This window comes from Vicugna pacos, chromosome 19 (genome assembly GCF_048564905.1).
Source record: "Vicugna pacos chromosome 19, VicPac4, whole genome shotgun sequence".
Lineage (NCBI taxonomy): Eukaryota > Metazoa > Chordata > Mammalia > Artiodactyla > Camelidae > Vicugna > Vicugna pacos.
Genome location: NC_133005.1, coordinates 31,942,366 through 31,964,544, shown reverse-complemented (window position 1 = coordinate 31,964,544; position 22,179 = coordinate 31,942,366). Strand labels below are relative to the sequence as shown.

General features: G+C 44.2%; 1 protein-coding gene across 19 annotated transcripts in view; it reads left to right on the top strand.

The window, feature by feature from the left end:
- PTPRT (protein tyrosine phosphatase receptor type T) overlaps nucleotides 1-22,179 on the top strand; it is a 1,148,549-nt gene that overhangs the window by 533,062 nt on the left and 593,308 nt on the right. For all 19 annotated transcript variants that reach the window (XR_012061742.1, XM_072944247.1, XM_072944255.1 and 16 more), the window contains one exon: nucleotides 6,119-6,234. Coding sequence is in view for 18 of the 19 variants with exons in the window: in XM_072944247.1 (XP_072800348.1) it covers nucleotides 6,119-6,234 (116 nt within the window). In the remaining variant the exon portion in view is untranslated. The remainder of the gene's footprint in view (nucleotides 1-6,118; nucleotides 6,235-22,179) is intronic.

The following is a 22,179-nucleotide window of genomic DNA, read 5'->3' as shown; positions in this document are numbered from 1 at the left end:
AATAGTGTTTCCATGTCTTGGCTGTTGTAACTAGTGCTGCTGTGAACATTGGGGTGCATGTGTCTTTTTGAATTATATTTTTCTCTGAATATCTGCCCAGGAGTGGGATTGCTGGATCATATGTTAAGTTTATTTTTTCGTTTTTTTTTAAGTAACCTCCATACTGTCCTCCATAGTGGCTGCACCAGTTTACATTCCCACCAACAGTGTAGGAGGGCTCCTTTTTCTCTACACCCTCTCCAGCATTTATTATTTGTAGACTTTTTAAGGATGGCCATTCTGACTGGTGTGAGGTGATCCATCACTGTAGTTTTGATTTGTGTTTCTCTAACAATGAGCAGTGATGGCAGCTTTTCATGTGCCTGTTGACCATCTGGATGTCTTCTTCAGAGAGATGTCTGTTTAGGTCCTCTGCCCAATTCATGCTTTCTTTCAACGAGTCAATTATTGAGCATCAGCTATGTGTCAGGAACCTCTGCTGGACATTGAGGATACTTAAGTGACCAGGATAGGTTGGGTCTTTGTCACACATGGTGTGTACTAAGCAGAGGGACAAAGAGGGGAAAGACTAAGTAACTGATGTTACATAAGTCATTAATATAATTTCAGATGGTGATAAGTGCTGTGAATATAATGAATGTGAGAGCTCTTTAGGTAGAGTGGTCAGGAGAGATGTTTTGGAAGATGTGACCTGAGCGAAGGCCTGAGTCCTAGCAGGAGGTCACTGTGTCACGATTTCGAGGAAGCAGGGTTCCAGGCAGAGGAAACAGCAAGTGCAGTGGCCCTGCAGTGAGAATCGGCTTGACGCTGCCAGAGTGTCCTGCGCATCGGAGACACAGACACAGTGGGGAGTGTTTCTGAGTGAAAGGGAAGCAGGGCCCTGAGCGTCTTCGTGAGTGGTCTGGGTTTTAGTCCAAGTGCAGGGAGGCACCCCTGGGGGGGTTTATGCTGGGGATCGTTGTGATCTCTTTTAATTGTTAAAGGATCTCGTTGGCTGTTCTGTAGGGGATGTGGGTTGAAGGGGAAGAGAGAAGAAGTCAGGAGATGTATTAGGAAGAACGTTCTGGAGTCATGCAAGAGATGGCAGTGTCTGGACCAGGGGTGGAGGGGCATCCATTCATTACTCAACACATTTGCTGAGCGGGTCCTCCATGGCAGGCACTCATCTGGGTTTATGGGAGTGAGTAAGACAGGTTCATTCTTTGCCCTCATAGGCTTCCACTGAAGTGAAAGAGACTAAAAATAAAACAAATGATCAGGTAATCCTATGACCTATAACAGATGGTAGTATTAGTCAGCTAAGGCTGCCAAATTGAAATATGTAGACTGAGTGGCTTAAACAGAACTTGATTTTTTCTCGGTTCTGGGGGCTTCAAATCCAAGACGAAGGTTTGGTTTTTCCCGAGGCCTCTCTCCTTGGCTTGCAGGTGCCCACCTTCTCACTTTGCCCCTATGAGGTCTTTCTCCTGTGCACATGTGCCCTAGATGCATCTGTGTGTCCAGATTTTCTCTTCGTTAAAGGATACCAGTCACACTGGATTAGAGCCCGCCCTACGCACCTCACTTTAACGTGATCGCCTCTTCACAGGCCCTATCTCCAAACACAGTTACAGTCTGAGGTGTTGAGCTTCAACATAGGAATTCTGGGGAGACACGGTTCAACCCGTAACAGATGGCAAGCAGTGCTGTGAAGAAATGTAGAGCATAGAAAGGGAGAGAGAGGTGGTGGACAGAGGCGGTTTAGGAGGCAGCCGACTGGTCCTGTGTGATGGGTTAGAGGAGGACCCAGAGGCATCAGAAACGGTGCAATCCTAGATTTCTGACTTAATCAGCTGGACGGTGCAGGCTGAGGTGGTGTGATTCTAGGGGAGGGGGAAGGTTGAATAGAAGTGCTGTGGTCTGAAGTATTGACTGTGCTTGGGTCCTGGTGGTGCTCATGTGGTTCCAAGTCATGCAACTTACTAGTACTTTTTGAACCATCCTTTGGACTGACAGCACTTTCCCCCCCAACCCCAGCCTTCACGCTTTTATGACTTCACTCACAGATGGTTAAAAATTTAACTTTATTAAAAAATATGCATTCTCTTTAGGTCCTCAGGCTTTGTAATTCTCCACTCCCGCTCTCTGAAACATTTTTTTTTAAACTAACATATGGTCAGAGTTTATCAATAAGCAATTCCACTGAATATTCCAAAAGTTCCAGGGAGGTTAGGGCCCGATTGGCAATTGTATTCTCGATTGATTTGGGTTGAAGTGATGACTTTATACACTTACCTTGAAGCTTCCAAAAAACAGTGACCGGAAGATAGGCGTGATACTCCAAGGAAATTATTTCTTCTTACAAGCTGAAGCCTCTCGTCCATATTTTATAGCCCGTTTAACATTTTTGTGTTATTCTGCAAGGACTTTGGCCGTAGTTACCTTTTGCTGCCATTTTTCAGCGTCAGCCATTAGCAGGGCCACTGCAGTCATGGCCGTGGACGATAAATGTCAGCACAATTTTCCACTTGGTTTCAAAGATTCTAGCTCATAGGTTGACTTTTAGAATTTTTTAAACTTTTTTTTTCCCCATCACAACCTTGCGGGGCCCTGGCACTGAGCCCATGGAATGTCTGCAACACGTTTTTAATATATGTACTTCACTTTGTCCTCAATTGTGTGGCTTCCTACTGAGCACTGTCAGGTTCAGGGAGGGAGATAAAGGGCACAATAATATGTCTTCAGACGCTGCACTGACATCTGCAGGAGTTTAAATGTCACCAATATCGAGGCATTTTGCCCAAATGCACAGGCAGGTTTCTTTTCACCCCGTTCAGCAGGGTCCCATTTGGGGGGCGCTGAGTCTCAGTCGGAAGTGAGTGTAGAATGCTTAAAGCCACGAGCTGGTGGCTGGTCTGGGCCCCGGGGTCCATGGTGTTTGGCCAGAGGTTGGTGAGTTGAAGCTGGTGGGATAATTTTTTTCCCCAAACTGTAGATGCTGGGGGGAAATAACATTTGAGACAGCACAGGGCTCGAGAATGGACTAGAGTTGGGGAATGGGAGGAGGACCAGGGAGGCTAGGAGCTCAGAGAAGTGGACCAAACAGGCCCCCGACATAAGGAGGATCCCTAGAGAGAGCTATCTGTCATGAGCTGGGGATGAAGCCATGGCTCGGAGAGAGAGGGCGTGGGGACAGAGTGCTCAGCAGGACGAGGGTGGTCTGGATAGTTTCCTGTGTCCAGAACCACGATCTAGGGCTAGCATTCACGTGATGCCTCAGTGTGATGCCTGGAGGGGTGGGGCATCCCTGAGCTTATCGTTTCAGACTGGGCAAGACTGGCCAGTGGAAATTATTCCACAAGGACTATGTAGCAGAGGCCACATAGTAGAAGAGCCTGCCGCCAGGCATGTTTTGTTAAGACTTCATGGTGTTTTAATACATTCAGTCAGGATTGTAGAATGAAAGCTTTCACCTAAAACCTGGATTTCTTACTTGCCTTGGAAAATCAGATGTTTGTCTCCCCTAAGCACAGCACTGTCACATGACCTCCATCCACTGGATTTAAGGAATAGCTGCTCCCTTCCAATGGGGCACGGGGTCTTCACTCAGTTCCCGTAAGTCCCCACCGCTCCTTATTGCCTCTTCAGTGCTGAGGCTGGTGTCAGTTACTGGTTACTTACGCCCTTGCGATGTAGCTCTTCTGATATAGAGAAACCTTCATTTTACCCAGATCTCTATGAAACATGAGAAATGAATGATGGGGCAAGGAGATGGTATTTTTGTTTTTGTTTGTTTTACTATTGAACCACTCAATTCCTTTACGTAACTGTCTGGCTCCTGCAGGCGCATGGGTTTAACATATCTGCTGTATGTACACCCTCAGCATTTCACCAGAATTTGTAGCACCAGGGGCCATTAAGCCTCTTCATTCTCTACCACTGAACCTAGAGAGGAGGGCAGAAGAGGGACTGAAGATGAAAATCTGGGTAGAAGGTCTGCTGCTGAGGAAAAGGGAGGAGTCAGAAGCAAGTAGGGGATGTTGATCCAGAGAAGATCCACTTCTAACTGCACAAGTCCCAGAGGTTAAACCATCTGCCCAGGGTCCCCAACACTAAGCCTCCCAACATTGGAACTAAGACTCTGTCCCCGATCTCTGCCATGGGGTAGATGTTCCTTCCCCCTTTAAACGGGTGGCGTAAATGGGCTTACAAGGTTTACTCAATTCCCACTTCAATATTGACTTGAACTGATAGTTCCAAAAATAACTTTACAAAATTATACGGGAGAGCAAATGGGAAACAATTTCAGACAATCAAAGCAGCATGACATCTGTCAGGTTGACTAGATGCATGGATCTTCAGCTCTGAGAAGCCCACAAGGAGACGTCTTCCCTGGGCCTTGGACTCTTGACGCCATCTAGTCGTGAGGCCCTGGAGGTGGTGTGAGAGAGTCTCTGAGCCATGGTCACATGTTTAAAAACCTGAGCAGAAGGTATATGTTTTTTTGCACAGCAAGTGTGCCTGGTCACATCAAGGTCCTTGGCTTTTGCTGAGCGTTGCAGGTGGTGACACACAGTCTGTTAGAGCAGGTAGTTCAAAGTGTGAAGGCCATGGAGACAAATGGCAGGGAAAGGGATCTCTTGTGATGAAGTATTCCGGAGGGGTGAGAAGAGTCTGAAGGGCCAGCACAGCCTTGCCTCTGAGCCCTTTTCTTTTGACCCTGGGCTCTGGGTGATGCCACTGACCTCCTGTTGCCCATGAGGCAAGAGTGTGTGCTAGTTAAATGCTGAGTTTGGGGCTAAAATGGACCTGGACTGAACTCTCTTTCTGTTATTGATGCCATGTAGCATTGGGCAAATTAAACTTTGGTGAGCCTTGGTTTCTGCTTCTCTAAAAGAGAAATAATAGTAATGTCTGCTTTATAGAAATGCTATGAAGTTAACATAGATAAAACATGTACAGCATTTATCACGTAGCCTGGCACTGTAGGAGCTTTCCATAAATGACATTATTACCTGCCTCTCTGGATGTTTGACTCCCTCTGGAAAGATGGCCAAAAGCCCTTGTTGAACCTCCTTGATCCTCTTAGCAACTCTCCATATGATTCCTGGTTCATCATTGATTTGGTTGATGTGATAGGGATCCTTGGCACTTTTGTGCCTTGATGAAGAAACTCATTCTTCTAGACATAAGTTATCACCCCAGTCATCTCCGGAGAGCTCACGTAGGTGAGGACCCATCTCCACAAACAAGGAGAGAGATGAACCCAAGTTAGCCAACATGAAACGTATGTTTAATTCTAGAATTTATTGCTTATGAATACCATGAGTTTCATCTGAAAGTCCTTTCGCCTGTTAAGCTAAGTCCCCAGAGTATATAATATCCCACCTCCATCCCATCTTATCCTACCTTAGAGTGAAGAGTGCAGACTCTGAATATGTCTTGAATTCTCTGTGCTTTGGTTTACTCACTGTAAAATAGAGATAATGCCATCGCCTACTGCATTGGGTTAAATGAGTTGCTGTGTGTGGACACTGCACATGATGCCAAACACATAGTAAACGCTAAGTGAAGGAAAGCCACTAGTGTTCTCCTCCGCCTTTGCTCCAGCCTTACCTCTCTGCCCTCCTCCTCATCCTCATTATCAGCATCATCACCAGGGCCAGGGATGGAGGTCTTAGGCCCAAAGCTGCTTACTTCAGTTTTCTTCTTTCTGCTATCTTCTATGGTGAATCTCCCTACCGTTCCAACTTCCTCCAAACATGGCAGTATTGCCCAGCAGATAATAATATGGACTTTGAGGCTCTCAGAGACATGGATTTATGTCTTGCCTCCTCCAGTGTCTGGCTGTCTGATGGTGCCAAGCTATGTAACCCTTCAGAGCATTAATTTTCTGATTGGTGAGATGGAGTTACTGCCCACTTCATGGATTTTTGTGAAGTTGAAGTGAGGCGATGCATGTAACTGTCTTAGAGCAGCACCTGGCTCACAGTGAGTCATTAATCAGCAGTAGCTCTCACTGAACCAGCCCACCTCCCAGGCACAAATTCCCCACTGCCTGGTGAGCCGCTGTCCTCCAGCAGGGAGTGGTACAGGCTGTTAAGTTCTGTCCTCATATGTTTTTTGATTTCTCTCTTAGGAAAAGCACCCCATTTTCTGCGGCTCCAAAATGTCGAGGTGAACGTGGGGCAGAATGCCACATTCCAGTGCATTGCTGGTGGGAAGTGGTCTCAGCATGACAAACTTTGGCTCCAGGTAAGGATGGGAGGGGCCTCCTGCTCATAACTGCCCATCCGTGGGTAAGGAAGGAAATTGTGTCATGATGAAGGACTTGGTGGGAAAAGGGAAGAGATTTTTTTTATATACTTCTGCTCTTTGGATGATACTCTGCATCCCCAATCTTGTTAACTATTAACTCTAATTCTGTTATGTAGGCATCAGTACACCCATTTTACAGATGAAGAAACTGAGGCCACAAACATAAAAGTGCCAGAAGTAGAATTTGCAACTATGACCTTTCCAAAATGCCCTCTAACAAACTTTGTCCTTTAAGCCCAGATTCCCAGGGCGAAAGCAAAACGAATATTTCAGATTCTGGGTACATTTACATTTCCATATGAATTTTTTGGGTCAATTTCTACCAAAAAGCCTGTTGGGATTTTGATGCAGGTTGAGTGCATTGAACTATAGATCACTTTGGGGAAAACTGACATCTTAACAATAATGATTCTTTTCACCATGAACATGATATATTTCTTCAGTTATTTAAGATCTTCAGTGATTTCACTCAGCGAGGTTTTGTAATTTTCAGTGTCCATGTCTTGTACATCTTTAGTCAGACTCATCCCTAAGTATCTCATATTTTTGATGCTATTGTAAAGGGCATTTAAAAAAAATCTCAATTTCTGATCTTTCATTACTAGTATATAGAAATACAGTTGACTTTCCTGTATTGATCTTGTACCCTACAACCTTGTTAAACTTACTACGACTATTTAAATTTAAACTAAATAAATAAAATAAAAAACTCAGACACCCAGTGACACTAGCCACATTTGAGGCACTCAACAGCCACATGCATCTCGTGGCTCCCATGTTGGACAAATGCAGATGGAGAGCATTTCTGACACGGCAGTAAGTCTCACTGGAGAACATCGTTCTAGAAAGACATCACTTCTGGTTCAAAGGAATCATGAATAATGCTTGAAAGAAGCTGACTCCAGTTACTTCCAACTTCATATATTGAAAGATCTCTATCGTTTCTTTTCACTGACAGTTTGGATGATGGTCCTTAACCTGTGCTCAGCCCACTTTGTTGAGAGTTCATAGTATCACTTCTCTTTTTGCATTTAAGTCCATTTCCTACAGGTGGAAAATCCCTGGGCAGAGAGAGCACTCTAGGGGCTAACGGTTCTTCCTTGCTCCTTAGCAGTGCAGTAGAATGAAAATAACAGTAATGCTGGCTCCTCCTGCTTCCCTGGGCTGCCTGCAGACCACAAGAGAGCACTGGAAACTTCCATGTGTCACTCAAGTATCAAGTAATGCTATTCACTCTATTCACAATCATTCATATTAAAGTGCTCCCAAGAAGCCTTGTCATTTCAATGGCGTTGCCTCACTTGGGTCACAAGAATGAGAAGAGACAGTCACAGTACATTCAGCATCTTTATTTGGGTTTTCCAATTATTTTATGAACGCCATTTCTGCAGTTCTGAGCTGCATGCCCTAAACCTTCAGTCTGTCGGTGAAAGAATGTTAAAGCAAAATGTAATTGAAATTTTAAAAGAAAATAGATAGAAACACATGGTTTAGAGCTCTTCCACATCCTATTATTTATCTACTTTTCAGTGTAAACCAAATCGCATTTCACAGAACGTTTCTTCAGGTGGCTTACCGTGGGACATAAAGTATGACAAGAGAGCATAAATTAGAAGTGAGGTAACAGGAGACAGGAGGAAGAGAACACACTGGAGCCAGTCATCTGCTAAAACTGCATTTCTCTACATCTGCTGCTTCCTGGTGGGTCACAGGCAGAGCCCGCAGCACCGTGGTCACCAACAGAATAAGGGAAACTTGTCAGAAACGCAGTTCACAGTATCCTCAAGATAAGCATGCACCAATTGCTCGGGAAAATTCTAACTATTGTTCACACACAAGCCAGACAAGAATTGCTCCCAGGAGTCCTCATAAAGAAAACAGCATGTGATGTAGGGATCAGCGTTCACCACCAGTCTTATTGAGGGCACGCGAGTGAGTTGTGCAGGCTTGCTTCCGTGATGATGCCCTGTGTAAAAGCGATTTGGGGAGGAGGTTGACGAGAGCGGAGGTGGGGTGGGCGGTGTGACTTCACAGAGGTCCCCAGCTCTCTGCTAATCCATCTCCATCCTCGGATACCTTAAATGTACCTGGAGAGTGAACAGATTCAATACTGTTTCTTCAAGGAAACCACCAGAAATGTCTCCCTCATCTATATTTCAGGAGATATGAGGAAGTAGACGGTTTATACTATGCTCTCTGGCAAAATGCCTGCCTGGCCAGTGAAGTCCAGGCTTATATTCAACAGTGTAGTTGGAAGTAGGTTAACATCTTTCTACAAAATGTGAGACGCCTGTCGTGATACCCGCCACCCAAAAGACAGTTGCAGCCCTGATGTGAGACGGGCTAAAGCAGTGGAGGATTTCTTGTGAAATATTGCTTTGAATTTATTCCAGTGCCTAGAGGACCAGCCTACAGACTCTCCAAGTTCTGTTCCATGTAACAGGGCTGTGGTGACCCAGCCTGAAAATCTCCAAGGTGAGTGACACAGACACCTTGTGGCCAAGAGTCCAGAAGACACCGCCAGCACGTGTGCCTTTCAGCAGTGCTGTTTCTTCCTGTAGCTTCCAAGATGAGCTGAGGCATCACTGAGTCACCAAAAGTGGAAACTTTTTTATCCACCAGTTTTACATCAGGGAAGTAAAGGCAGTGGCTTTGCTTTCAGAGTAGTACATCAGTGGCCCTTCTTTCTGGCAGTGGTTAGGGCACAGTTGTGGACTCGAGTCGGGCACAAATCCCTGTTGCCCGTGTTGTAGAGAATGCTTGGCTTCCTTTCTGTGGAGCAGGGTCTGCAGCCTGCTCATCCTCAAGTGCTTTCAGATCATAAACGAACAAGTTAAAAAGGAAGACTAGCCTGTACCCCTGTTTTATACCATCCTGAAAACTTAGCATGTTCTTTAGAGGACCCTGTGTGCTGGTGGCAGCTTCCATGGAATTAAACAGTGCAAGTTTCGCACGAAAATCAACAGACAGCACCTGCAGAAACGCGTATACCTGAGCGTGGAACAATTCTAGTCCTTTGGGGCAAAGGCAGAAAAAAGGCCAATAGGAGTTATAGACAAGCTCACCCCCGTTCTGGGGTGACCTCTCCTGCAGGTGGAGCGTGTAACGCCACGAGTGATCTGCGGCCGAAGGGCCTCACCCGCAGCCTGCTGATGTGATGCTTTGGTCTCAGGAATCCAAACTTGTCATTTTTCAAGCACATTTTCAAACGAGGAGGCGATGTGCGTTCTGAGTGGAATGTCTAGTAAGCAAAGCAGCCTACAGTTTGGGGAGCCCTTTTACAAAAAGGGAAAAAGAGCACCACTCAGGGTACAGTGAGGTGGAACAGTGGAGACAGAATTATCCGTGCAGCACGGTGAGGACGGGCGTGAGCACGTCTTTGGAAGGTGATTCGACGGGAGCTCTCCCATCCATCTAAGTGCACATGATCTTCCAACAAGTAATCTTACCTTTGGAAATTTACCTAAGAAAATAACTGGAGACGGGGCAAAATTTATATGCAAGTGTGTTCAACAGGATGAAATAGTGAAAACAGCCTAAATGTCCGGGGAGGGGGCTGATTAAGGAAGTGCTGGGACAGAGCCATTAAATATCAGCTGATGGAAGTGCATTTAACGCTGTATTTACAACGTGTATTTAAGTGAAAAGAGCAAATTATTTAAAAAAAAGTCCAATATATTAATTTTTATCAAAAACAATTGTATATTTATACACACAAATATATACATACCTGTGTAAATAATACACTTGTGACACTGTAAAACACGTATCAAGACACTTAATAATTGATTGTGATGGTAGATTATGTGTGCTTTTTATTTTCATCCTTAATCTTTTCTGTTTCATCTAAATACTCTAAAGTGAATATAGGCAACAAATATAAACAGAAAAAAATAGTATTAAAAAGGAGAAAGATGGCCACTGTTTCCTAGGTTTGGAGTCGTCTGAGGACGGTAGGAGCCTTGGAAAGGCATGGCAGAATCAGGGGCAGCCACTCCCACAGGAGCAGTCACATTGGTCCCGCTGAGGATGAGGGCAAAATTACCCTCGGGCTCTCTCACACCCTAGTCACCACCGTTGGATACTGTGCACCAAGGAGGAGTTTAGAAATGTTTTGTGCGCCACCTGGTCTTTATGGAAGACCATGGTCCACGGGATCCACACTTGCACGTCTCGGGGGCTCCAGGGTAGGCCCTGTCAGCCCCAGTGCACGGCTGGTTTCCAGGCCTCCTTACAAAAGATTTTGCTCCATTGGGAGTTTGTACAACAAATAACATTTGAAGAGTCAGAAATGAGGTCATGTGTCCAAAGCCTCTGCACGGATCTCAGGAGGGGCAGCATATGTGTTTAGACAAATCACGGGCATTGGACAGAGAGCAGACCCTGCTGATCTGGCAGGAAGAGGCTCCTGCCCTGTGAAGCCATCAGCTCGACAGCAGCCACACCAGGGCTGATAAGATGAGCAGATTCTTATGGTAAACCTGTCCTTCCGCTCCCCGGAGGGCCACCGCCGGCTCCCAGGGCTGGGATTGTTCTGGAACCAGCCCCTCCTTCTGCCTGTATCTGTACCAGCTGTCCCCTCCTGCATGAGACTTCTGCTGAAAACCCAGCGGTTGCTCCACAGCTACCCAGCGAGGACAAATTAGCAGTGACACTCATAACAGCTGACGTTTATTGAGTGTTACACACATGATGCATTTAATTCTCATAACCAGCCTTTCAGATAGATGCTGTCTGTAGCCCCACTTCGCAGATGAGGATTCTGAGCGTTCGAGGGGTAAATGAGGCCCACAGGTCAGAATCACAGGTTGTGAACGGTGGAGGCAGGATCTGAACGTAGGTCTGTGTCATCTTCTTAAGTCCTGGGCTCTTCCTTCCATGTTAGCCTCATGGTCCTCCCAGCTTGTGTCGTTCCCCCCAGCCTGTCCTCCCATACAGATGACTTCCTATGAAAAAACAAACTTATTTATCACATAGTTAACATGCTCCTAATTTTCACTGTGCTATCTACTGAAAGAGATTTGAGCATCTCAAATCTGTAAACAAAATATCAGTACCTTTGGAATGTTTTTGAAAGTTTTCCCCTCTGGTTGCCTTCTTACTTATCCTCTTCTTGGCCACATTTCTTAAATGTGATGTCTACACGTGCAGTGTGGCTTTCTTGAACTTCCAGCTCTTCCCAGAAGTGGCCCTTGTGACGGTCACCAGTACCTTCCTTGTTGCTAAAGACAAAGATGCTGCGTGTTGTTATTTATTATTATTATTCCTTATACTTGCCTCTTCTTTCAGCGTTTGATGATGCTGACTGCTCCATCTTTGAAAATCTTCCTGCCCTCTTGGTTCCATGACATCATCTGTCAGCAGCTACGAAGGGTCTGAGAGTTTACCTTAATTGTAAACTAACGAGTCAGCATGTCCATCACATGGATGTTGGCAAAGACTCATGTCATGACTCTTGAATCAGAGACAAAGGACTTTATTACTTACCACCCTGCAGGCTGTACAAGCTTCATGTCTGCAGTAGTTTCCCTTGGCACCCCCCCCAAGTCCTATGAAGATGATGTGGGGGGTAGATCCAGGTGGGGTTCACGCATAGTAGGTCTGTGTCATAGCTAGGGAGCCCCATGCTTAGGAACCCCGGTCTTTTATTAGTAGCCTTATTGAGGTATGATTTATAAACCATGATACGGTTTTAGTGTGTGTACAGAGTTATGGCATCATCGTCCTGTGTTCTGTCCTTCTTTTCACCTGTAGAGACCCCAGATTTAAAACAAAACAAAAAAACCCAGCAGCTCTTTTGGGGCGACCCAGGGGATGGAAAGCTAGCTGAGCTTTGAATCTGCACAAGGTCGTGTTCTCTCAGGTTCACCTGCGCCTGAGGCATGGGTGGGCCTCATCCTCCTCCATCCTGAGTGACTCATCTTTTGAGGGCCCTGGGCAGCTCTGACCTGGAGATGTGCCCTCACGTTCTTATCTTTACCTCCTTTACTTCCTGATATCTTTTCTTCAGTGTTTTCCCTCAGTCCATCCCCAGTCTGTGCACTTCGGGATTCAATCCAGCCCATCCTAGCCTCACTGGCAGGAGCTGGGAAGAGGAGGGATGGGCTGGCAGCTCTGTTTCTTGCGCTTGTGGAACTTACCTTCTGGCAGCAGAGACCGACATGAAGCAACTCATCACCGTGTTAAATGTTTCGTCACAAATGTGACCAGGCTTCGAGGGGAAAAATGGGTCTGCTGAGCGGGGTGAGGGAGTAGGGAGAGTGGGGAGGATTATGAGTCCCAGAGAAGTGCCCTCGGAAGTGGTGGCCTTTGAACAGCGTTCTGAGAGGTGAACTAGAAATAGAGGGCCATGAGGCACACAGGGCGATGGCACGTGTGCAAGCCCTTCACCACTTCTCATCCACTTTGCTCAGGGCTGATGGCTCCCTGTGGGGCTTATGCAAGGACCCTCCTGACTCTACAGGAACTCCGAACCCAAATATCAACCTTTAATGGGCAGTCAGCCATGCATGCAGTGGGCCCTTGGGAGGTCTTCAGCACAGCTAATCAAAAATGATTTATGTCCACTTCTGTTTCTTTTAACTTTTAATAAAGAATAATCAAAAGCTGTTCTTTAGAGACTGCCAAAGAAGTATGAATATGGTCTTAAGAGAATCAGTGGGCCAGATTTTAGCAAGTTTCCAAATGTCATGCCATTGAAGCAGTATGACTAGAAGTGAAAAGAATATTCATTACAAGTGAATTGTGGGAATTTCATCTAAATATTTTCTAGCCAGGAGATTTCTGGAGCAATTAGAATAATTTTCAACTGGAAATGCTGGGCCTTATTTTACTTGTGTGTGTGTGTGTGTGTCCATGTGCACTCAAAGCTTAAACCAGTACATGGAAGGCTTCCAGGACCCACGTGTTAGAATATCTCCTGTGCAACAGGCCTCATGTCAGGTGCACACAGTTTTCCTTTATTAAAGACAGTAGGGCTTCCACTTCTGCTGATTATAAATCAGTTGCAAGCTGGCATGCACTCTCTGAAATAATGACAGCCATTTTTGCAGGCTGTGTCTTATCTCTTTGTGCCGAGAATAATGTCCTGACACAGGAGCAGAGAGGATGGGGAATTGCAAGATGGCAAGGCCATTATAGGTACCTTGATAGCTAATCAGGTAATATGAAAGCAGCAGACTCTCCATGACATCAGGTGCTTCTCTTGTCTGCCTTTCTAGATGGTTCCTGGAGATAGAGAGGTTTTTGCCTGGGGGTGGAAGGAGGCATGCGTGCCAGCGTCAGAAATATTATACAGTGTCGGTATTTGCAGCCCCTGCTCTTGCAAAGACTGTGCTCTCAAACCCAGCCGACTTATTTCACATAAAACCAAGCAAGCTAAGGGGAGATGGAATTTGAGTTGTTTTAAAAGAAAAGGACAAGCAGATGAAAGAGGAGGAAGAAAAAAGAAGAGATTTCAAATGGAACTGTTGCCAGGATGAGACGGATGTGGGTGTAAAATGAGATTAAGCAGGACCACCAATTAGACTATAAAATGCTTTTGTTTGGCTTAGAATACATGTGACCCCTGGGTGGATAAATTGGAAAAAAAGTTCACCCTCTGGGCAGATGCAGCCCTGGGGCGTATAGCCCAGCAGGCAGGCAGAGCCTTTGGGCAAAGAAAATAATAACCTTTCTCCAAGTGGTCAGAGCTTTGCCAATAGAGCATGGGCTGGATTTGAGGGAGCCATGCCCTTGGCCCATGGCTGGGCATCCTTGGTGCTCAACCTCAGGAAGTGGCCTGGACTACATTAAGGAATGTCTCCATTCATGGGTTCTGTGGTATTATTTGGCCCCTTGCTTTCTTCTGAGGAACCTAAGATGGTATTAACCTTCAAGCCTTGAAGACCCAGGATAAGGCCAGCAGCATCAGTATCACTCCAGAACGTGTCAGAAATGCACATCATCTAGCCTCCCCCCTGACCTGCTGAGCGGCTCTGGAGGTGATTCTCATGCGTGAGAGGCACTGCTTTAAACTAATGGAGTTGGGTTAAGAAAGCCTCACCGAAGCCTAATAGCACACTGGATATGCCATCCCTTAATAAGACATTCAGGAGTTCTGTTCGCCAGGAAGGTAGGAAGAGGCTTTGCCCCTCCTTACATGGTATTTCTGACTTAGAGACCCGGGAGGTTTCTAGAAAGCCAGGCATCTGGCCTTTTAGCACATCGGTTCCCAGACTGTTTTCTATGAAGCAGTCATTTTCTGCAAGATGGTGTTTGATGCTCATTGAACAAGCGAAGTACGTTTCCAGAACCCTGCACACTCTACCCTCCTCGCTCAGAGTCACAGTGTAACTGTATGTCCTGTCCTGGGTGACAGCTGGGCTTAAGGCCTCAGTGTCTGGTATCAGGTCACTTGGGTCCAAGGCCTAACTCAATCTCTCAACGGAGTCATATAAGATTTTGCTACTCCTCATGGTTCATGGGCCAGCATCTTTGGCAGTATTTGGGAGCGTGCCAGATATGAAGGATTTCAGGTCCCACCACAGACTCACGGAATCAGAGTGCATTTTTAACGAGATTACCCAGGTGGTTTGTATGCATATTAATTTGCGACGTGTATTCTAAAGCATGTTGCTTGACCTCTCTCTGCCTCAGTTTACTCACTGGTAAAATAAGAATATTCAGAGGACCTATCTCATACCTTATCGTGCATCAGAATCACCTGGAGGATTTGTGAAAACAAAAATGGCTTGGCTCTAACAGGCACATGAAAAGATGCTCAACACTGCTGATAGAGAAATGCAAATCAAAACTACAATAAGGTATCACCTCAGGCCAGTCAGAATGACCATCATCCAGAAGTCTACAAATAGTAAATGCTGGAGAGAGTGTGGAGAAAAGGGAACCCTCCTGCACTTTTGGTGGGAATGTAAATTGATACAGCCACTATGGAGAACAGTATGAATATTCCTTAAAAAGCTAAAAATAGAGTTAAACATGATCCAGCAATCTCACTCCTAGGTGTATATTCAGAAAAGATGAAAACTCTAATTCGAAAAGATACATGCACTCCAATGTTCATGGCAGCATTATTTACAATCGCCAAGATATGGAGACAACCTAACTGTCCATCAACAGATGAGTGGATAAAGAAGATCTGGTGTGTGTATATAATGGAATCTTACTCAGCCATAAAAGAGAATGAAATAATGCCATTTGCAGCAACATGGATGGACCTAGAGATTATTCTACTAAGTGAAGTAAGTCAGACAAAGACAAATACCATATAATGTCACTTATATGTGGAATCTAAAATGATACAAGTTAACTTACAAAATAGAAATAGACTCACTGACATAGAAAACAAATTTATGATTACCAAAGGGAAAAGAGGGGAGGAATAAGTTGGGAATCTGGGATTAATGGATACAGACTACTATACATAAAACAGATAAACAACAAGGACTACTGTATAGCACAGGGAACTATATTCAATATCTTGTAGTAACTTGTGGAAAATCTGAAAATTTTATATATATGTATATATACACACACGTATATATATAACTGATTCACTTTTCTGTATACCGGAAACATTGCAAATCAACTATATTTCAATAAAAAATAATAAAAAAGAAAACATGATATAACATAGTAAACATTCATACTGAAAATATCCCAGGGGAGAGCGGCCAAGATGGCGGAGTAGAAGGATGCTCTTAGCTCACCTTCTCCCACGAATACACCAGAACACCCATGGACTCACCCATTCACTCAGAATACCTGCTGAACTTTGACAAAACATCGTCGTCATCTTCAAAAGACAAAATTCGTCATAAATCTGGTAGGAGAAAAAAAAAAGGGAAATTAGTGCAGGACTGATACCTCAGGGAGGGAGAGGCAAAAAAAAAATAGTGCTCATACTCTGGGTCTCCCCCTCTCCAATGGAGAGGTCAGCGGGCTGGAGGGGTAACCTCTGAGGCTCTGATCTGTACAGAACAGCCCTTGACTGACAGAACTAAGTGAAACAGGCACAAAGGGTCCCTGTGACCCCTAGACGTAGACTGGAGCCATTGAGAGTGGGCTGGGGCCAACTGTACGGAGGCAGCCTCAGGGGACTGCAGTGTGTTGTGCGCCGTGGCTGGGAGGGGACACAGAACAGAACAGCCTGGTTCCTCCATAAAATAAAGAAAGCAACGTTGCTGGTGTGCGCTGCGGGGAGGGGCGCTGTAGCCTTTGTCTTCACAGGCCCGCGGCACCATTGCTGGCGTGCTCTCGGGAGAAGAGGGGCGGGGCTTGGCCACAGCCTCCATGTTTGCTGGTGCTCAGCTCCTAGGTGGAGGCGGCGTTGAAACCTGACTCCGTATCCAGGGGCTCCGCAATTTAAGAAGCAGGACTGAGATTTGTTTACAGCCCCAGGTAGAGGGGAACTTCAGCGGGTGCCTTTGTGGACCTGTGCCTCTAAGAGAAATGAGTAAGGAACGGAGTTCTAGCACACTGGGGGCGAGGGCTGATACGGCCATTTTCTGCGAGTCCACCTACCGTGTGCGGACTGGGCGTTGGGTGGCACCAGCTGGCAGTGGGACGAGTGCAGGGGCGGCGTTTGGTGCTGGGAAAGGTGCTGACCCAATAGTGCACCATGATCCAGGTGTGGGACCCAGAAGTCAGCGTAACTGCACTGGTAGCTCTGAGGGCAGAGAACAAGGGGAACAACAGAGCAGCACGCTCACATTCCCACAGCTAAAGCAGGGACAAGGGCAGAGTCAACAAAGTGTAGTTAAAGCTCGCCGGCCCCACCTGCTACGCACTGCAGCTCAGAAACGGGTCTGGAATCCTCCATTCCAATGAAAGGGGAACAGACCCGGCCCCTGTCAGGGCTGGGACAACCACAGAACAAAAAGGAGGGCCCGCTCAACAACCAGGGCAGGCTCTGGTCACCGCAACACTGGCCTCACCCCCAATCAAAGGGATAACAGCCAACACACGTGGAAGAAAGACCTCGCAACCATCCATAATAAAAACAGACCTCAAGACGAAATTATCAGGGGTGCACAGCCTACACAGGAACACATCCTCTTTTTAAAAAAATTTTTTCTTAATTTATTTTTTATTTTTATTTGTTTTTCATTGTTTGGTTTTCTTTTAGTTTTATTTCCACATCCTCTGTTAAAAAAAAAAAATCCCTTCCAGACCACAGTAGATACCTGATACTGAGCCGGAGAGATACAAGTAAAATGAAGCAGAGGAACTATTTCCAATTAAAAGAACAAGAGAAATCCCTAGAAGGAATGATTGTGAAATAGACCTCAGTAGTCTACTAGATCATGACTTCAAAAAGGGGTGATCAGTGCACTGAAGGAACTGAGACTATGAACAGACACAGAGAATACATTAAAAGGGAAACTGAAACTATAAAGAGGAGCCAATTAAAAACAGAAAACTCAATGGCAGAAATAACAGCTGAGCTAAAGGCTGTCAAAAATAGATTGGACAATGCAGAGGAACCGTAAGTGACTTAGAAGACAGGGTAACAGAAGTCATCCAATCAGACAGAAAAGCAAATGAAAACTAATGAAAGCAATATAAGGGATCTATGGGATAATATAAAGCATGCCAACCTACACATAATAGGAGTCTCAGAAGGAGAAGAAAGAGCAAAGGGGATTGAAAATGTATTTGAAGAAATCATGAGTGAAAACTTCCCAAACCTAAAGAAGGAATCAGATACCCAAGTACAGAAGGCACAGGGGGGGTCCCAAACAAGAAGAACCCAAATAGACCTACATCAAGACATAATCAAGATGGCCAAAGTTGAAGATAAAGAAATGATCCTAAAGGCAGCAAGAGGAAGACAAAGTTAGTTATAAGGGAACCCCCAAAAGGCTTTCAGCTGATTTCTCAAAAAAGAAGAACAATCTCAAATAAACAACCTAACCTATCACCTAAAAGAATTAGAAAAAGAAGAGCAAACAAACCTAAAAGTCAGCAGAAGGAAAGAAATAATGAAGATCAGGGAGGAAATAAATAAAAGAGAGATCAAGAAAACAATAGAAAGTATCAATCAAACCAAGAACTGGTTTTTTGAAAGAGTAAACAAACATGCGTTTCTGATACTCTTACCAAAGTGGGTAGAGAGGGAGCATATCTCAACATAATAAAATCTACGACAAACCTACAGCCAGCAGAGTACTCAACAGTGAAAAACTGAAAGCCTTCCTACTAAAATCTGGAACAAGACAAGAGAGCCCACTCTCACCACTTCTATTCAACATAGTCTTCGAAGTCCTAGCCACAACAGTCAGGCAAGAAAAAGGAATAAAAGGGATCCAAATTGAAAGAGAAGAGGTAAAAATTGTCACTATGTGGATGACATGATACTATATATAGAAAACCACAAAAGCTCCACACAAACTACTAGGGCTGATGAAAGAATTCGGCAAGGTAGCAGGATACAAGATTAACATACAAAAATCAGTTGCATTTCTTTACACTAATAATGAATTAGTAGGAAAAGAAAGAAACAAACTCTTTTAAAATTGCATCCAAAACAATAAAATGCTTGGGAATAAATTTGATCAAGGAGATGAAAGACTTATACATGGAGAACTACAAAACATTGATTAAGGAAATTAAAGATGACTTAAAGAAATGGAAAGATATCCCATGCTCTTGGATTGGAAGAATCAATATTGTTAAAATGGCCATACTGCCCCAGGCATTCTGCAGATTTAATGCAATCCCTATCAAATTACCCAGGACACTTTTTTTTTTTCTAGAACTAGACAAACAATCCTAAAATTTATATGGAATCACAAAAGACCCAGAATTGCCAAAGCAATATTGAAGAAAAAGAATGAAGCTGGAGGAATAACTGTTCTAGACTTCTCTTCTTCCCAGAGCTACAGTAATCAAAACAGCACGGTATTGGCATAAAAACAGACATATGGGTCAATGGAACAGAACAGAGAGCCCAGAAATAAATCCACAGACTTATGGTCAATTAATCTTTGACAAAGGAGGCAAGAATATAAATGGAGAAAAGACAGTCTCTTCAGCAAGTGGTGTTGGGTAGACTGGACAGCAGCATGAAATCAATGAAGTTAGAACACTCCCTCACTCCATACACAAAAATAAATTCAAAATGGCTTAAAGACTTAAATATAAGACAAGACACGACAAATCTAGAAGAAAACATAGGCAAACCATTCTCTGACATGAATCTTAGCAATGTTTTCCTAGGGCAGAATACCCAGGGAATGGAAATAAGAGCAAAAAAATAAACAAATGGGACCTAATTAAACTTATAAGCTTTTGTACAGCAAAGGAAGCCGTAAGCAAAACAAAATGACAACCTACGGAATGGGAGAAAATATTTGCAAATGATTTGACTGACAAAGGCTTAATTTCCAAAATAAAGGCTTAATTTCCAAAATATATTAACAGCTCATACAACTTAATAACAAAAAAACAAACAACCCAATCCAAATACAGGCAGAGGACCTAAACAAGCAGTTCTCCAATAAAGACATACAAATGGCCAGTAGACACATGAAAAAATGCTGAATATTACTAATTATCAGAGAAATGCAAATCAAAACTACAATGAGAAATCCACCTCACACCAGTCAGAATCACCATCATTCAAAAGTCCATAAAAGATAAATGCTGGAGAGGGTGTGGAGAAAGGGAACCCTTCTACACTGCTGCTGTTGGGAATGTAGTTTGGTGCAGCCATTATGGAAAACAGTATGGAGAATCCTCAAAAAACCAAAAATAGACCTACCATATGATCCAGCAGTCTCACTTCTGAGTATATATCTGATGGGAACTCTAATTCAAAAAGATACATGCATGGCAATGTTCATAGCAGCACTACATACAGTAGCCAAGACCGGGAAGCAACCTAAATGTCCATAGACAAATGACTGGATAAAGAAGTTGTGGTATTTTTATACAGTGAAATACTACTCAGCCATAAAAAGGAATAAAATAATGCCATTTACAGCAAAATGGATAGATCTGGAAAATGTCATTCTAAATGAAGAAAGCCAGAAAAAGAAAGAAATACCATATGATATCACTTGTATGTGAACTCTAAAAAAAAAAAAAAAGACACTATGAACTCATCTACAAAACAGAAGCAGACTCTCAGATATAGTAAACAATCTAATGGTTACTGGGGAAAGGGGGTGGGAAGGGATAAATTTGGGAGTTTGAGATTTACAAATGTTAGCTACTATATATAAAAGCAGATTTTCAAAAAAGTTTCTTCTTTATAGCACAGGGAACTATGTTCAATATCTTGTAATAATCTTTAATGAAAAAGAATATGAAAATGAACATATGTGTGTATATACATGACTGGGACATTGTGCTGTACACCAGAAATTGACACATTGTAATTGAGTGTACTTCAGTTTAAAAAATAAAGTCCCAAATTTCCAAATGAAACTTACCAATAAAAAAAAAAATGGCATGGCTCCCCCTGTAGAGTTCCTGATTTATTAGGTCCGGGGTGGGACCAGAAATGTTGCATTTCTCACAAGTTCCCAGGGGATGATAATGCAGTGGGTCTGGAGGGGGGCACACTTTGAGAGCCTCTGCTCTAGGTTATTCCAGTGGCATTGCTCATTCCCTGCTGACCCTATTTTCCTCTGTGAAGGATGCTGTTTCAGTCCTTGACTTTATGTTTATGTTTTGCCCTATTTGCTGTTTGGTTGGAATCTGAACCCAGCTGGTAAATTCTTCTAGGCAGAAATGATACCTTCCGCACTCCACACACTCTCATTTTCTGTTTTGTTTTAAATAATGAGTACATTTCCAGCACGATTAATAATAGATTAAGGAAAGGGGAGAAAACAACTCAGACTGCCATCCCCAGTAACCAGCGTCCACAAATGGATATCAGCCCTGGAATTCTCATTACAACTAACCTGTCTCTCAGGTTCCCAGGTGTTGCTGATGCTGCTGGTCTGGGAATCACCCTTTGAGAAGGACTGTCACAGGGATTTTAGGAGGATTAAGTGACCTGTGCCTTGTAAGCCCGTTAGCACAGTGCCTGGCACAGACTGAGCCCTCGAACATGTTAATGTGACTTTTACTTAATAAATGCTCAGACAAGTCCTGTTCCATTGAACAGAATATTTATCAAACTCAGTTGTGGGACTTTATTCGTGAAGGATATATTGGTTTTTCAGTGGAAGCAGTGCATTATTGCAGGAGTGCTTGAGTTTCCCACATCGTTGGTGTCCTATGGAAGTCAGTTCCAAGCCCCATTTTTTTTTAACATAGATTCAGGAGCAGACAACCAGCAAATCTCAAGGCCCTGGCGTGGGATTTCAGGAGACCCTCTGTGTAATGTACCAGAGGACGAGGCAGAGATAGAAAAGTGCTGGGTAGAATGGATCAAAGCGTCCTTTATGAGCCAGTGACCCACACCGCAGGGCACTGTGCATGTTAGCTGCTATAAGCTCACAAATCCTCCTTCCTCAGGAAACTGTGCCTTTGAAACAGTTTTCTCCTCCCCCACCTGGCCATGACCAATGACTGACTGGTTGGAATACAGAAGCTGGCTTCTTGCCTTCTGGTGGGATCGACTCTGGGGCACTTCATGCTCTGGAGCTCCGTGGAATCAGGCTGAAGCCAGACCCCAGTTTCTACCACATCTATGATCCACTTTTTCCCTCACCCTGACTTTCACCCCCTTTCTCCAGAGAGCACTCAGTGAATCACCAGGTCTCAGATTCTGCTTCCAGGGAGCCCAACTTAAGACACTTTTCTCAGTGCCCACTGGGAAGTTTATTCAGTTGATCCATAAACTCAGAGGGGCTAGAAGATGATTCTTTTTAGAACAACAGACATAGTTCTGAAAAACTTGCCATAGGAGTAAAGGACACGTGC